Here is an 18,571-nt window from a genome sequence, read left to right on the forward strand (position 1 = left end):
AAAGGTTAAGGAGAAAAAGGGTGTTTAAATCAATAGTATTCTGTTTGCCATTGCTGGGGTCTACATATCTATTCAAAGAGTCTTGGGAAGCTATTGAATAGTTCTAAGCAAAGCAGTAAAATGATTTAAGTAATGCTGGCCAATTATAAGTTCACATACCATGTGGATTTAAGTGATATAAGCAAAGAACAATAAAATAAAAAGAGATAGTGTAGCAATTTCAGAAAGAGATACCTGTAGCTAAAATAATTAAAGTGAAAATGAATTTAGTGGGTATGTAAGAGATATTTAACATAAAATTAATGAGATTTAGGGTTCGCTCAAAATGGCAGTACAAGTAAATAAGACACTCAAAATTCTCCCACAAACACCTCAAAATTACAACTAAACTATAGAATAACCATCACTCATAACCACCTGGACCCTACAGGATGCCCACTACATAAGTTTACTCTACAAAGTCCAGGATACATGGCAGTTCTGCCTAATACACAGAAACATACACTGGGAGGCTGCCAAACGAGGAGGAGGAAAAACATCCCAAATGAAAGAACAGAACAAAACTCCAGAAATAGAACTACTAAGTGGAATCTATCAGACAAACAGGTGATTAATTCTTTGCTCTCTTTTTTTCTCCTTCCTGCACACATGTGATGCAAATATTGGTATATTTGTTTCATGTTGTCCCAGAGGCTCATGATAAGAAATCTATCAGGTGCAGAATTCAAATACTGGTGTAAGAATAGTCAAAGATTTTAGGAGAAGAATAGAAACTTACTGAGAGCTTTAACAAAAACAAAGGAAACCTAAAAAGGAATATAGAGCCTTAGCCAGTTTGGCTCAGTAAATACAGCATTGACCTGTGGACTGATATCTCTCTCTCTCTCTCTCTCTCTCTCTCTCTCTCTCTCTCTTTCTCTCTCTCTCTCTCTCTCACTCTCTCTTCATCTTTGAAATCAATATATGTATATATTTATTTTTAAGTGAATATAGAAAACAAAAAAACAGTTAGAAATTAATAATATATTAACTTCTTTAATTAACATTAGCATAGATGAAGCAGGTACTCAAATAAGATATTTGGAAGATAAAAATCAGAAAACAGCCAATCAGAAGAGCCAGAACAAAAAAAGATTTTAAGAAAAATAAGGATAGTTTAGGAGCCTCTGGGACAACATGTAACAAACATACCACTATTTTCATCACAGGGATGCAGGAAGCAGAAAAAAGAGAGCAAGGAATTGATAACCTATTTGGAAAAAAATAATGACAGAGAAGTTCCCTAACCTGGTGAAGAAAACAGACATACAAGTCCAAGAGTGTCAAGCAAGATGAGCCCAAAGAGGCCCACTCTAAGGCACAACATGGGGATATAAAGTAAAGCAATGGTGAAAGACAAAGAGGTAGTTTTAATAGCAGCAAGAGAAAAGTAGTTAGTTACCTAGAAGGGAGCTCCCATAAGAATATCAGCTGATTACTCAACAGAAAATTTGCAGGCTAGAAAAGGATTGACAAAATATTCAAGTGATAAAAAGCAAGGACCTACAACCAAGGTTTGTTTCTACCAAGCAAAACTATCATTTAGAGTTGAAGGACAGATTAAGAGCTTCTCAGGCCCCAGCTGGTTTTGCTCAGTGGATAGAGCATCAGCCTGCAGATTGAAGGGTCCCATGTTTGATTTTGGTCAAGAGTATGTGCCCAGGTTGTCGGGTTCTATCTCCAGTGGCGGAGGGGGGCAGGGGAGGCAGGGAGGGGAGAGAATCTTCAAGAGGCAGCAAATCAATGATTCTCCCTCATCATTGATGTTGCTATCTCTCTTTAAATTATATTTTTACTAGAGGACCATTGCATGATATTCATGCAAGATTAGGCCTCCCTTCCTCTGGCTTTGCTCCTGGCTGCCCGAAAGTCTGAAGTCTTCACTCCTGCCAGAGCACTGCTCCTGTAGGTCCCTCTGCCACCTCCTTTTCCCCTCATAGCAGATGTTCTGCCCTTCCCTATCACTCCATGCATTCATATGCAAATTAACCCACCACTGGCAGGCTAAATTGCAAACTCATTCCTGATAGGCTGTGGGTGTAGCTGAGATATGGTCAATTTACATGTTTGTCTATTATTAGGTAAGATTGATTTCAGAGAGGAAAGGAGATAGAAACATCAATGATGAGAGAAAATCATTGATTGGCTGCCTCCTGAAGCCCCCTTTCCCCCACACACACTGAGGATAGAATCCAGCCCTTGACCAGAATTGAACCTAGGTCCCTTTAGTCTGCAGGCTGATGCTCTATCCAATGAGCAAAACCATCTAGGGTCTGAGAAGCTCTTAATCTGTCCTTCAACTCTAAATGATAACTTTGCTGGGTAGAAAGCTTAGTTGTAGGTCCTTGCTTTTTAACACTTTGAATATTTTGTAAATCCCTTCCTAGCCTGCAAAACAAGGCATGTGTGGGTGGGCAGGGCTGTATGTGTTGCAAGGCGCATGTGAATGGGTGGGAACTTGATTCTGTGTCCCGGAGTCAGTCTGGGTCCTGCTTCTGGGTCTGATGCGATATCTTGTGCTGAGCCGTTGGTATTACAGTATAATGACTATGTATATCGTGCAAGGTGGGTACATGAAATATTAAGGGGTCCATTTTGTAAAGTATATGATTGTCTAATCACTATGCTATACACCTGAAATTAATATAAATAAAATATAAGATTGAATGTAAACTATAATTGAACAAAAACTCTATTAATTTGCTCATGCTAAGTGAGAAAGATCCCAGCTACCTGGCAAGGATCTTTAAGGTCTTATTGTTTTAATTCCCTATAACTAATGTCTGAGAGGAATAGGAGAATCAAGCTATAGTGAAGCTGCATCACTGGAGGCTTGCGGGGCACACAGTGGGGTGGGAAATGACATGACCATCTTTAGTGTTCCTAAAGAGGTAGAAGAGGGCTACTCACTGCTGGGCAAGCAGGATTGCTTCCGAGATGGAAGATGCAGACTGTAGAGAGGTGGGTTTATTGGTGAGAATGATTGAATGTTCTCTTCTCGGTGCCATCATATTTTGTTGAAAAAAATATTTTTCCAGTTTTATTGAGATACAACTTATATACATTTACTATGTAAATTCAAGGTGAACAGCATAGTGGTTCGACTTACATATATTGTGAAATGATTACTATTGTAGAATGCATTTAGTCAACATCCATCACCTCATCTAGACACAATAAAAAGAGAAAACAAACAAACAAACAAAAAACAACAACAACAAACTGACAGCACTTCTCTTTTTGATGAGAACTCTCAAGATTAACTCTCCTAACAACTCACATATACTAGTGTATCATACTAGTACAGCAGTGCTAAATATAGTTATCATCTCCAGTAGTTATTTATCTTGTAACAGGAGTTTACTACATTTGACCACTTTCTTCTAATGTCCCCTTCCCTTGACCTTTGCCTCTGGTAACCACAAAGCTTATCTTTTTATGAGTTTGCTTGTCTTATTTCCCCCATGTAAATGAGATCATATGGTATTTGACTTTATCTGACTTAACTTGGCATAATGCCCTCAAGGTTCATTTGTTTTTATAACTGGCAGGATTTACCTATTTGTGTTTTCTTTTTTAAGGCTGAATAATATTCCAATGTGTGTATATGTGTGTGTGTGTGTGTGTGTGTGTGTGTGTGTGTGTGTCTGTGTGTCTGTGTGTCTGTGTGTCTGTGTGAAGGAGAGAGAGAGAGAGATAAATTCTTTATCCATTTATCCATAGATGGACAATTAAATCATTACCATATCTTAGCTATTTTAAATAATGCTGCAATAAACAGGGGAGTACAGAATTTTTTCAACTTAGTGTTTTCATAGGAAATATTTTTGAAAATTATTCCCAACTTCTCAAATGCATACTAACATAAGAGTAGATAACTAAATTGTGGTATACTTCCATAATGAATGACTATACATCAAGAACATTGGCTGGTGTGAAAGTTTCAGTTTGAACAACAAAAGTAGCATCTACTATATTTTATTTGTTTTCTTGTTTTATATTATGATACAAGTATGTTCTAATCAATAATAATGCACATTACCCTTTATGCTGCAGGCTTAAAAATGCTTGAGTTTAAAAAATGTATCAGTTTGGGTACTTCCTCCAATTATTTTGGATATATGCCTAATAATGGAATTGCTACATGGTATGGAATTGTCAAACTTTTTACACAGAGTTCTAGTTTCTCCACATTCTCACTGACACTTGTTATCTATTATTTTTATTACTAAAGGCCTAGAGCATGGATTTGTGCACCAGTGGGGTCCCTCGCACTTGTGCACAATCAGGGCTAGGGAGGGACCCCAGGAGGGCTCCAGGGTGTGTCAGGCCTGTCTAACCCAATCCCAATTGGCTGGACCCCAGCAGTAAACTAACCTACCGGTTGGAGCTTCTACCCACTCACAGTCAGTACACTTCATAGCGACTGGTCAGAAGGTTTAACAAACAGTTGGACACTTACCTTATTAGGCTTCTGTTATATAGGATAGTCACTCTAATAGGTGTGAAGTGGTGTCTTATTGCTTTTTTCTAATGATTAATAATACTGAACATTTTTTTCATGTTGTTATTGGCCTTTGGAACATATTCTCTTGTAAAATGTGTACTAATTTTCTTTTTAAATCAGAATTTTCAGATTTTCTTTTTGTTTTTTAAAATAAATTTTAAATTACAGTTTTAGGATTAGATGGCCTTTTCAGATTGTTAATCCTAAAAATATTATGGTGCATTGGAATATAATTCATAAACAGTTTTAAATAAGAGAAATGGGATATTGTTTTCTAAATGCCAATATTTAAGAAGAAAATTTGACCAATCTTTCAATTCTATGATCCATAAAACACTGGAGAGTGACTTAGAACTTATTTTATCTGACATCAGAGACTGCTTCTCTTAGAGAGTCTCCATCCAGAGAAGAAGTGGAGGCACAGATATTTCTCAGATGGAAGGGGAAAAGAGATTATTTTGTCATTCCCACACAGCCTAGGTGGAAATGAGTTAGAAATATTCCCCGGGGAGTTGTCTCTTTAATAAATATACCTCTCATCAGGACTCTGAACACATATTGAGGATACAGCAACAAAGTAATCATCAGACTGTGCTTACCACAAAAAGAAAGCTGTGGCTGAGGTAAGGAAATCCAGGGATTCAAATTCAACAAGATGTTTTAAGGGTAACTTTTCTAGCGTTTGTAAAGTACAGCTTAAGGAATATAGTCAATAATATTGTAATGACTATGGTGTCAGGCGGGTGCAATACTTATTAAGAGGGTCACTTCATAAGTTATATTAATGTCTACTTAAAACTAATAGACTATTGAATGGAAACTGTAAATGAAAAATTTTTAAAGATGGAAAAAGAACACTTCCACATGGCATGTAATTCTTCTGTAAAGGATTAGAAAGCACTCAATCCTTTTTTAAATAAGTTGAAGAATTCAGGGAAAGACAATCTTGGACAGGAGAACTCTATTTTAAATGGATATAGGTTGAGAACATGAGCTTGGGAATCCCATTAACTTGAATTTGAATTCCTGTATGTCAAATGTTAATTGTGTGGCCTTGGACAAATATTTAACCTATTGAAGGTAAATTTTCTCATCTGAAGAAAGTAAATAATACATTGTTTTCACTTTCTTGTTATTTATTGACTACATCTCATAATCATTAAGCATCTATTACTACCATCCTGCTGAAATTGTTATGATCATCAAAGACCTATTTGCCAAAAACAATGGACACATCTGATTTTTTTTATCGTACTTGCCAATTCTGACATTACCTTTCACTATTAAACTACAGCACTACCTACTATTTAAAAAAATGTAGTTTCCACTGGCTTTGTATTAACATCATTTTCATGGTCCTCTTAAATTTCTGCCTACTTCTTTGTTCATTTCCTTTGAGACCTTTTTTCTCTATGTCCCAAAATAAAGCTTTTCCTAGGTTTACAACTTTTCTCTCCACATATACTTTCCCATCTTAATTCATAACTAAGTAAATTTTCCCTGAGATTCGGCATATCATCTCTACTAATGAACAGTATGGTTGCTAGGAGAGATGGGTAGAGAAAAGATCACTAGGTTTTGAAAATGACCACCACTTTAGGGGAGGTTGTCAATGACAAAAAAGGTCAATGTAGGCACTAACGTAGCAAATACTCTCGGGGAACTGATGTCCGCCATCTGACTAGATTCACTGAATCGCAACTGATGTCAATTACTTAAAAGCTGGAGTATTTCAGATTTATTTTTCCCTAAAGGAGCACACATTCTCAGGCAATAGGTAATTGTATGAATGGAGTGAGGTAGGATCCAGTAATTTATGGAGTGCTTATAAAAGTCAAATTTAAGTTTTATAAATATAGACTTTCTAAATTCATGACTATTAGAATACCAATATGATTGTCTCCATCAGCAATGAAACTTTACATCTGAGTCCTCTGCAAAAGCTATTCTCTACTTGTAAAACCTACCATGTGGTACAACAACAGTGCTGCTCCCTTCCTGCTGACTGGCTTCCTGGGCTCAGAGGCAATTCACCACTGGATCTCTATCCCTTTCTTTATCATTTACCTCTCCATTCTTTTTGGCAATGGCATACTTCTTGTCCTTATTCAGAATGACCACAATCTTCATGAGCCCATGTACTACTTCCTGGCTATGCTGGCAAGTACAGATCTTGGGATGACACTAACTACAATGCCCACAGTCCTGGGTGTCCTGTTGTTGGACCGGAGAGAAATTGCTCAGCGTTCCTGTTTTACCCAATCCTATTTCATTCATTCCCTGGCCATTGTAGAATCAGGTGTCTTGCTTGCTATGGCATTTGATCGTTTAATTGCCATTCGATATCCTCTGAGTTATAACTCCATTCTCATTAATTCCCGAGTGATGAAGATAGGACTTGGGGTACTGATGAGGAGCTTTGTGTCCATTGTACCTCCAATTCTGCCACTCTATTGGTTCCCATATTGCCATTCCCGTGTTCTTTCCCATGCCTTTTGCCTCCACCAAGATGTTATGAAACTCGCCTGTGCCGATATTACATTTAATCGTATATATCCAGTTATTCTGGTTGCTTTGACCTTCTTCCTAGATGCTATGATTATCCTATTCTCTTATATCCCAATCCTTAAGACAGTTCTGGGCATCGCTTCTGCAGAAGAGCGAGCTAAGACTCTCAACACCTGTGTCTCCCATATTAGTTGTGTCCTAATTTTTTACATCACTGTGATTGGCCTGACTTTCATCCACAGGTTTGGAAAACATGCCCCACATGTGGTCCACATTACCATGAGCTATGTCTACTTCCTCATTCCTCCGTTCATGAACCCCATTATATACAGCATCAAGACCAAGCAAATTCAGAAAAGCATCATTCATCTGTTTTCTGGCCACACTAGGGCTTGAGCCTTCATTCTAGAATCTTAAGCTCTGTTGAATTTTTTACCCTTTTCCATTTGTTTTCAGAGTTTGATGATATTTTAATTATTACATAAAGCTAAAAGTGTACTTGAGCATATAGATATAGATATAATGTCTAATATTAAGCCTGTATTAGAATATATATATATATATATATATATATATATATATATATATATAGTATATTAAAATAGAATATATCCTATATAATAAAAGCCTAATATGCTCAGTGTCTGATCATTCAACCATTTGACCAGTAGCTATGACATGCACTGACTGCCAGGGGGAAGATGCTCCAACCAATAGGTGAGCTTGCTGCTGAGGTCTGGATAATCAGGACTGTGTGAGACAGGCCAGACATGTTCTGGAACCCTCCCACAGGCCCTCCCCAGCTGGCTAATTTCCCATGGTCCCTTCCTGGTCTCTAAAATATTTCTTCTAATTAATTGTCTTTCAATGTGCACAAATCCATGCACTGGGCTTCTAATAGTTATATAATTTTATTATCCAATAGAATATATATTATAACCTATATAATATACTATGTGTACATTCTATTATATATTTTCACTAGCAATGAAAATTCAGACAATACCCAATGTGAAAAATACTATTTATAATACTTACTGTATTATTGGAAATATTTATAAGCAATAGAATTTTTAAATAAGAGACTCCGAGTCTCTTAGACTAATAAATGACATTTATTGACAGAATAATTGGGTGATATTCAACATTTTTGCCAAGGGTCAGGAAATAAAGCATTTTCCAAGGAACAAGTAGTAAGTTTCCATCTATTTATTTTTAGCAGAAATAAGACATGGGATTTCCTTGCACAGGTATAAAACCTATAGATGAGGACACCATGGTTACAACTTCTCTGGCCAGGTGGTGCCATGGGCTTTAAGCACCTTTGCAGGGAGGGTGTCCACCCAGTCTTGATGCCCACTTCCTGGCTGGGCTGTGCAGCAGGCCTGCATATGCCTCCACCAGGGGGGCTGCCCCCATTCTGATGCTCCCCTCTGGGCCCGGCTGGGCAGTGGGCCTGCATATGCATCTGTTGGGAGCGACCTCCGCCTCTGAGGCAGCATGACATTAGCGCTGGACAGGCCTGCATGCATCTCTGCTGGGGGTGGAAGTCCCTGCCTCTGTCCCCGCCCACCAGCTCCTGCCTGCGCATGCAGCCTGTTGACCAGTCGTGACTGGGACACCGTTAGGACCAATTAGCACATTGACTCTTTATATACATATAGATTCTGATTTATGAAGGAGAAGTGCTAGTTTTAGACATTTAGTAATTTAAGCATGGTAATGAAGATGGTGACATTTCTCTTAATTTTTGCCTTGACTGAAATCTGACCAAAAAAAAACCAAAAAAATGTTTACCTCATTTCCAAACAATTACCTAAAATGTAACTAAGCCTTGAAAAGCTCCTTTCTCTAGGTCTTGTCCCCTTCCTCTTCCTTCATGGGTGGCTGGTGGACATGTGTATGGTTTTGCATGCAAGTGTGTATATGCATGTGTGTGTATGTGTGTGTGCATGTGTGTGTGTGTGTGTGTGTGTGTGTGTGTGTGTGTGTGTATGTGTGGTAGGAGGAGAGGTGTCTCCAGAAACACTCACTGGATATATGATCTTCTCCAGGACTCACCTCAATCTTCAGTTTCTCCATCTGTAAAACAAGAGTATTAGACCTGGTTCTCTCTCTCTCTCTCTCTCTCTCTCTCTCTCTCTCTCTCTCTCTCTCTCTCTCTCTCTCTCTTTCTCCCTCTTTTTCTCCCTTCTCTTAATTAGCATACTGTTAAATTGACTTGTTCAGGATCCAGAACAGTTCCAACACCAAAACAACTCTTCCAAACTATATTTTATAGTCATATATCCATCCCTCTCTTAACTCTGGGCAAGCACTTATCTCCTTTCTATCATTGTAGTTTTATCTTTTTAAGAATGCCATACATTTGTAAATTTTACATACTAATTTCATACAGTATGTAACTTTTTGAGAGTAGTTTTTTTCACTCAGCATAATGCCTTTGAGATTCATCCAGGTTGTTGTATTTTTCAATAGTTCATTTCTCTTGAAGTGTTGAGTAATATTTCTCAGATGGATGTCCTAATACATAAATATTAACTGTTTTCCTGCAATTGCCCAATAATTTTCACCTGGTTAGTCTTAGCCTCCACTTACATTTTGTTTTGACCATTCTTTCCATGCCTGTTTCTAAAGACATTTTCCTCAACCAGAACTTTCCCACATCCACTTTTTAAATGCCAGACTCTCCTGTCTCTCTTACTCATGAACCTTATAGAAATCACTTAGGACTTGGGTTTATAGTATATTTATCATTCTCCTCCTTTCTTCATTCTCTATTCTTGTGAATGCTTCCTCATTAGACATACTCCCCTGTCACTCCCTATATCTGACTTCTCAGTGTGGGCCTTGTTTCATTCACTAGCTGTGGCTTCTCTGATAACCCACCCAAGCCTCCTGGCATCATTATAAAATGTTATGACTGTTCAGCAACTAGATCCAAAAGTGTTGTTGACGGAGGGGAAGGAAACTAAACCAGCAAAATAAACTGTAATACAGATAAGCAAATGTATTGCACTTAAGACAAATATTCAACTTTATAACTATAAGTGGAAAACAACAGGTATGTTTCTGTCCCAGATCTGACATACCCGCCTTTGTTTAATTTGTCCTAGGTGCCTAGGTTAGATTCTGATGTCAAAGGCAGTCCTCAAAAGATTTGAAAAACAATTTCTAATCCACAACCCATGCTTCATAAATGATTTAAGAGATTGTTAATAGGGAATGGACACTAATATCTCCTATTTTGCCTAAACTGAATCCCCAGCTCCTCAGCACTTCCAGTCCCACTCCTACTGCCACAGGCATTGGAGGTAGACAGGATGATTGAACTTGGTAGACAAAGGAGAAAATTATGTCAACAGGAACACCCAGACTTCTTAAGTCTTCTCTCTAACCCTGAAGGTAGGCAGGGGTCACCTCTCTGATGGCTTCAGGGAGCAAAATAAGGAGATGCCTGTGTTTTTTGAGGAGAGGACATGGCCATTCTGGAAGCAACATTTACTTTTAGACAGTGCCCTTTGGAATTACTAATTCAGTGCCCTTTGGAACTACTAGTTCTTTGAAGAGATTTCTATCTGAGGTTAGCTAAACAGGAAGCACAGGGCCCCAGTCCATTCTGTTGGCAAAACTCAAGCTCTTGTTATAAGATTTTTTGGTCATAAAGTATTGAATTCTTACCTCTATCCTAATCCTACCCTATTCACATTTTTGGAACATTAATTATGTATCATTTACTGTCTACTGTCCATCAAATAGAGTTAGGAATGAGTCATTAAAATACTCTTTAAAGCCTTTCCCTGATTTTCTACCATATGTCAATCATAGAACTAGGTGATATATATACATTATCATAATAATTTGGGTAGTTTTTATAATATTTATATTATTGATAAGAAAACTGAGGCCTAGAGATGACAGCTTTTATTTTCTGTATTCATAATGAATTTCTTTTTATTCACCATAAAGTAACTTTGTCAGACATTAGCCATTAAAAGATATTGTGAATTTACACAAACCCAACAACATTATTGTGAAATTAAACCTATTGTCAATTTATGAGGGGGGGAAAAAAAAACCCTACATTTTTTCCCCACTGAGCCACTGAATCAAGAAAAAAAGAAACCATTGGAAAAGTACATTTCTCAATGATTCCTTGATTTTATGTAAAAGCAAGCATGTTGACCTGGGAGGAGGGGTATTGCTCATGGCTGGTATGTGAAGCCAGGCCAGGGTTTGAATGAGAAGGCAGATAGTGCAATGGCCTTGCCTTCACTCTTAGAGTAGAGAGCTCCTTGGGGCTCAGGTGCATGCTAAAGGGAACACAGGGTATATGTTGTTCCTTTTTAGGGAGAAATTATAGCCATAGCCTGAGGTTGTAACTGTGATCCCTTTTTTTTTCTCTCACACTCAGTGTCCAGGTCAGAACGATATGGCCTGTCTTTCCCCTGTGTGAGGCTGACTCACTCCAAGGCCCAGCACTGGAGGGGCCCTGGCAGGACTCTGATAGCACTATCTACTGGACCAGGACCCAGGAAGGCAACCACTCCCTCCCAGACCTGAGCAGGGTTTGCTTATTTATGTATTTAAATGACATATTTACTTTTAAAGAAATAACCTGGCATCTGCCCAGCCTTGGCTATGGCATGAAAATGACCTGAGGTATTTTAGATGCCTTCTGTTCCTTCTTCCAGAATTAGGATTTAGAGGCAAAAGGGCTAAGGGAAAGTGTCCTGAACAGTAAATTAAGAGCTTTGAGTCCTGGTCTGGGCATTTCCATGACAAATTAAGTCATACTGAGGAAGTCACCACCATTCTCTAAGTTTCAGTTTCTTCTTCTCTAAACATAGGCTAGAATCTATGGACCTTGTCCCACCAGAGAATTTTTGTTAATTTCATCAGCTCCCTCAACTCTTAAACTGGGGATGTCATTGAACCCGATACCCCTGAACTAGCAGATGTCTCCAGGTCCTTTCATTCAACAATGAAATTCTCTTCCTCAGCCTGGCTCAGTTAGGTACTGGGTGTATGAAGAGAGAATGTCCATCTCCCCCATTCTCATACACACTAGGAAAGAACTTGACACCCTCCCCATATAGCCATCCCCACTAATTCATTTCAGAGACTCAAACATTTTGCTACAGGAAGTTTTAGGCAGTAAAGAGCAGTGGCTAAGATCACAGACTTTGGAACCATACTGCCTGAGTAGAGGGCAACTAAGCACCACTTACTAGTTGTATGCCTCAGGTTTTTTTTGTTTGTTTGTTTGCTTTTTTGTTTGTTTGTTTGTTTGTTTTTGCCTGTAAAATGGAGTTTTAACATTCTCATAAGATTCTGAGTTAATATATCCAAAGAGTTCAAAGTAGTGACTTATATATGTTATGTACCCTAAAAATCTTGGTTATTTTATTGTGTTTAACTGCAATTATCCTTGCTATAGCCACAAATTATTTTATGCTGCACTTTACATCAGGTCATCCTATATAATTCTATATAATCAAGAGATAATATGCAAATTGATCATCACTCCAGCACACAAGATGGCCACCACAAGATGGCTGGCAGGGGAGAGCAGTTGTGGGCAATCAGGCTAACAGGGGAGGGCAGTTAGGGGTAACCAGAATGGCAGAGGAAGGCAGTTGGAGGCAAACAGGCCTGTAGGGAAGGGCAGTTGGGAGGAACCAGGCCTGCAGGGGAGAGCAGTTGGAGGGAACCAGGCCTGAAGGGAAGAGCAGTTGATGGTGACCAGGCCAGTAGGGAAGAGCAGTTAAGGGCAATCAGGATGGCAGGGGAGGGCAGTTAAGGGTGACTGGGCCAGCAGGGGAGGGCAGTTAGGGGCAACCAGGCTGGCAAGGGAGGGAAGTTAGGAGTGACCAGGTCAGAAGGGGATGACAGTTAGGGATGAACAGGCTTGCAGGGGAGGGCAGTTAGGGGCAATCAGGCCAGCAGGGGAGCAGTTAGGCATTGATCAGGCTGGCAGGGAAGTGGTTAAGGGGTGATCAGACTGGCAGGCAGAAGTGCTTAGGGGCAATCAGGCAGGCAGGCAAGCGAGAGATTTGGAGCCAGCAATCCAGGACAATAAGAGGGTGCAGGCTGGGTTGAGGGGCATCCCCATGCCATGCGCATGAATTTTATGCACTGGGCCTCTAGTTTATAATAATAAAATTAACTGGATTTATGCTAGACAGTGTAGTAAATATTTTGCACAACATATAATTTTATTTATTTTTCTACCTTTATTTGAGTGGTTGGTTTCGTGAATCCAAGGACTGTGGCTCTCTGCTTCACTGTTATGTCAGCAGCATTTGTTATAAAGCATGCAATTTGGATTTAACAAATGTATGAAAGCTCTTATATGGTAAGACTGTCTGCTGAGACAGAGATTTGAGTTATACTATGTGACACAGAATAAAAGGTTTTTATTTCTGTAAAAACTGTAAAAATCAAGTTGTCTCACAAAGACAAGGATTCAATGGAAAAGCCATGAGAGTACCCCCAGGAAAGAAAGTGTTTCGCCGAGATTGTAAGAACAGCACGGAGGTGTTTCATAGGGGTTTTCACCCTAAGCAAAGTTGACCTTGAGTTCCTAGACTCACATATCTCTGTGAATACCTATGACATTACATGTTATTCTCTGTTCCCCATCATGTACACACATATGAACATGTTAGAGAAGGCTCTCGCTACCCTTAATGATTGTATTAATCAGCTGAGGTGCTGGGGAAGAATAACAAGAAAGAGTTGTGAGTGACATGAAAACCACAATGCTCTCTCCACATTCAGGGCTCCAGCAGATGGAAATGTAAGGCCCTGTGCAGCCTGATCTAACCTCAGGAGCCCACTGACATGAAGAGGAAAGAGACAAGTGTCTATACTGAACAGGTTTTCTTCCTGTGACAGAAAGCCTCCTGTCCCAAACCTCCAGAGCAACCCTCTTCAGTCTGCCCTCTCAGAATTTCCTCACCTATATTCAAAAACTGGTTTTCCATAGCCTGTGACCCTCTTTGTTGAAAGAGTTTCTCCTGAGAAAACCTTCTCAACATCTAGACCTTATTCTGATTCTAGGAGGTCCTGAGCCCAGGTCCCTGGTATTCCTTTCTTGGTTCCAGCCACTGACCTTAATCCTCCCCTACCCCAAACCTTGTTGAGATGTGAGATGATCCATTCGGTGACTATGGCCTTTTCAAGAAATACCTCCCTTATTAATGGCTTATTTCCAAATCCCATCTTATTCCTGGTATCGGTAGTTTTAAAGGGAAGCTCTATAAGGGAGAGAGAATGAATAGGAACGAAAGGGTATAAAGATATAAAGAGTGAGTAGGAGATCTGTGGGTGAAGAAGGACAAGGTTAATGGATGATAAAATCTCTTTGTTGAGAATGCTTTTTATTCTAAAGTCTAATCAATTAAACTTCTGCTTTATAGACCTTGTGTCATATCTCTTTCTATACTCACACTAACTTCATAAGAGAAATATAATTATTATTCCTGTATTTATTGTGGATGACTGGACTAAACTCAGAAGAGCTGAGGCTTTTGCCTAAAGTCAGACATGTAAGGGACAATGCTAGTGCGTGGACCCAGGTCAGACACTGTATGTGCTGCTCACAGCCCCTTGCTGCACTGCTGAGGAGCATTTGATGGGAAAGCATGGGAACAGGGCTATAGGTGAAGGAAGTGGGAATGGAGAAGTTGATAATTACAGATTTGCGAGCAGGAGTCTCTCATAGCTTGAACCAGGAAGTGTTGACTCAGCAAACCTAAGGCCCCCAAAGGAACTTTGGGAGCTGCTGTGTAAGATGTGTCTATCAGAAGTTGCAGAGAGGGCAGGGGCAGGGCTACTGCCAGCTATCAGGGCCCAGAAGAGCTATAGGTCTGTGGGCTCAGATAGATATTCAGGTCAGGTTAGTGGCTCTGGGTGGAGCTCATGAGTCTCGGGGGAGATAGATTGTGAATTAAGGGGTGAGCATGGGAAAGGGTAAGGAAACACAGCACAGCAGCATTTTACTATCACATGAGACTCACCACCAACAAGGGACAATGCATTAATTCCTCTGAGCTCAGCCTCATTATCTATGAAATAAGAATAGTAGTTGTATCTATCTAATGAGGTTACTATGAGCATCCAGAGCTACAGAGTTTCTGAACCAATGACAACAATTCAGGCCAAAACTGTAGGCTTCCTGGTGACCAGAGGTGTCAAAGCAACAGATAGTTTCTAGAAAATTAACACGAATCACTATTTAAATGTAGAGGCAGGCTCCAAGTCCAATATTTAACTTGACAATGCCCTGAGATGTTGTGCAACAGAAGCCTCTCTTTCTCCCAGTAAGACCATCTTCCCAAGTTCTGGGGTCCACATTCAGAGCTTAACTTTAAGGGCTGAAGCCTCTGAAGCCACTGGGCACAGACGAAAGCAGCTGACTACAATTTTGGAGGGTTTTTTTTTTTTAAATATCACTTTATTGGGAGTAGTATATACAACCCAAGATTTTGAAGCATAAAAGGTCCACTAAGAATCTAACCAGGAGTTAAACAAGAAACAGAATGCTAAAGAAACTTGTGATCAAAGATTAGACTTTAAGAAATAGAGAGATTTGCCCTAACCAGTTTGGCTCAGTGGATAGAACGTTGGCCTGCAGACTCAAGGGTCCCAGGTTCGATTCTGGTCAAGGCCACATACCTTGGTTGCAGGCACATACCAGTGGGGGGTGTGCAAGAGGCAGCCGATCAATGTTTCTAACTCTCCATCCTTCCCCTTCCTCTCTGTAAACAATCAATAAAATATATTAAAAACAAATAAATAAATAAATAAATAAATAAATAAATAAAGGGATTTAAGCCAGAGAAAAATGAAAAGGAGATGGGAATTAGTATTGAAATCTTTTAAAATGTCTGGTGCCATCATAGGGTATTTAAATAATCTGTGAGTTATATATATTGAACGTTTTGTAATTCATGCTAGTGTTAAGTAATATTTTGTTTATTATTCAGTATACACTAGGGCATACATAAAGTGCATCATATGAACTTAGTTTATCTTCATACTAATATTCAGAAGTAGATTAATGTTTCTTACCAAGGCACAGAAAATACAAGAAAATTTATTAAAGCCGTATACCCATGAAGTGATTTGAACCCAAGTGTTCTGGGTTCTCCTACTACGCGCCTGGTCAAAGAGGTGGAATAACCTATTTAAGCTCACTGAGCTAGTGAGGCTGCAATGGGTGCTCAGCTATGCTGCTGCAGAGACTGTGCTTTTTCCAAAACAAAACACCAATACAGACATCTTCTAGACCCAAGAAACAGAAGTAGCTACCCTTACCCTCTACCACTCACTTTCACCCACTTTCCTCGGAATTGGAGATAAGAGTTCAAACCACATTTGACATATACTTCCACAATATGGCTGCATCTCATTAGGAAAGTTGAGAAGTAAAGAAGTAAAAAGCAAACAAACAAATAAAAAACTGGAAACAAGTTCAGAATAGAAAAAGGCTCTATCTTGGATTACAGAGATTGTTGAATTGCAGGTTATAGATAGGTCTTGCATAACATTAGAGGCCCATACCTGCCCAATTGACCTCTTGACCTCTCAGCCAAGCTGCCAATTTGATTAAGGAAGAGAACATTCATGTATTACAGTCGTCAGTTACTACTTAGGGCTAACCTACTGAGTCTCTGTTAATGCTGCTGTAAATAAGAAACTCACTGCACCCAAAACATAGGCATATCTGCCTATTTTAGTCTGTGTGATATTCTAACTAGGGTCAAGACACCATGCTAGGAGCAGTGCTGTGTGATAAGTTAGAAATACAAAAATATAAAGAACGTCTGAAGATTCCTTACACCTCCCTATTCAGAACCTACAATAACAGTTTTTCCAAATATTATCACTGTAAGACTTCTCTGTCTGCTAACTTCTCCAAACCAGCTTGGGCATCACATTGACTTTTTCATCTTCAATTTCATAGAAGATGCTATATCATCTGTGTTGGGCTGAGCTGTCCTACTTCCTCACTCTCAAAAATCAGCCATTGATTTTTTCTTTCCTTCTACATGTAAGGTCTGGTTTAGATTTTAGATTGCCTCAGGAGACATTCACTGGTCAAAGGAAGACTAGTAGAAAGGCACTATGAGGAGGACAGTGAGTAAAGAGAAAAGGCAAATGTGAGGGTGAGAGAGAGAGAGAAGGTAGACCAAAAGACACAACTTGATGGCCCATTGTCTAAGTAACTCTCATAGAATTGTTTCTGGGAGGCCTGAAGGGTGTTTCAAAATAAATGGAAACTGCTGCCAACATTTAAAACAAAAGAATGAGAGAAGAAAAAAGTTACATGAGCTTACTTATATGTGGAATACAAAGTTTAATACATAGAAGCAGAGGGTAGAAGAATGGTTATTGTGGGGGGGAGGGAAATAGGGAGGTGTTAGTCAAAGGGTACAAAGTTGCAGTTATGTAGGTTGAATAAATCTGGACATCTAATGCAAAGCATGATGACTATAGTGATACAATATTGAATTTTATTTATTTATTTATTTATTTATTTATTTATTTATTTATTTTTTGCTAAGAGAGTAGATCTCAGGTACTGTCATCACATATACAAAATGATAACTGTCAGAAAAATATATGTTAATTATTGAGGGTAGTAATACATTTCACAATTTATATGTATCTCAAAACATCATGTTGTACACCTTAAGTATATGTAACATTTATTTTCAAATGTAGGAAAATAGGGTAACCCATTTGGGGTCCTCTGGTCTGTGTATTTCCCCCCAAGCTTTGTTTCCCCCAATAAATTTTGTTTTCCTCCCACAAAGAAAATGTCTCAAAATATTTATATTCCCAATCATATTTTGAAAGTAAGATGTGGCCCTTTCATTATAAGTATATAGTTATAATATTATGACAACAGATAACACTTAGCATATACTGTGTACCTATTTCTTTATACAATAAGTGAAATTATTCCTCATAACAAATCTATTTCAGAAACATAAAGCAACTTGTCCAAGGTTACATTAAGAACTAGGTAGTGTTGGGGTCCTATGGCATCATTTGGTTAAAGCATTGACTGCTCTCTTTTATTAGGTTTGGGCTTGTATTCATTGCAGACTCTACCTGACACCTTATTCCTTTATGTGATTTTCTTGACCCTCAAGGGCTTACTTATGAAACCTCTGATGTTGAAGAGAGGAGGAAGGAAGGATTGTGATGAGTAGTGATGTTTTCTTCTCTGACCATGAAACAATGGGACCTCTCTTATACCAAGTCACCCTGTTTTACTGTATTTTAGCTAGTTCTTTATACCTTGCCTGAAGAATTGTTCCATCATGAAAAATTTATCTTCATCTGTTTAAGCCAATTAAAATATTTTGGCCCATTTTTTACTCCCTAGAAAGAACCTAAAGAATCACATCTTTGAGCCCCTATGTAAGTCTTTATTAAGTATGAAAAATACTACAATACTGGGTTATAATTAACTATTGTTTTGACAAGGACTCCTGAAAG

At 38.8% G+C, this 18,571-nt stretch overlaps 1 protein-coding gene across 1 annotated transcript; it reads left to right on the top strand.

The window, feature by feature from the left end:
- Positions 1–6,514: 6,514 nt before the first annotated feature.
- LOC118713507 (olfactory receptor 51B4-like) lies at positions 6,515–7,450 on the top strand. The gene has a single exon (XM_036428137.1). The coding sequence runs from the start codon at positions 6,515–6,517 to the stop codon at positions 7,448–7,450; it is 936 nt and encodes a 311-aa protein (XP_036284030.1).
- Positions 7,451–18,571: the final 11,121 nt, after the last annotated feature.

Source organism: Pipistrellus kuhlii, unplaced genomic scaffold (assembly GCF_014108245.1).
Source record: "Pipistrellus kuhlii isolate mPipKuh1 unplaced genomic scaffold, mPipKuh1.p scaffold_m20_p_9, whole genome shotgun sequence".
Lineage (NCBI taxonomy): Eukaryota > Metazoa > Chordata > Mammalia > Chiroptera > Vespertilionidae > Pipistrellus > Pipistrellus kuhlii.

Excerpts from the sequence above, each read along its gene's own strand:
- LOC118713507 (XM_036428137.1), top strand. The coding sequence starts at position 6,515 with ATGTGGTACAACAACAGTGCTGCTCCCTTCCTGCTGACTGGCTTCCTG.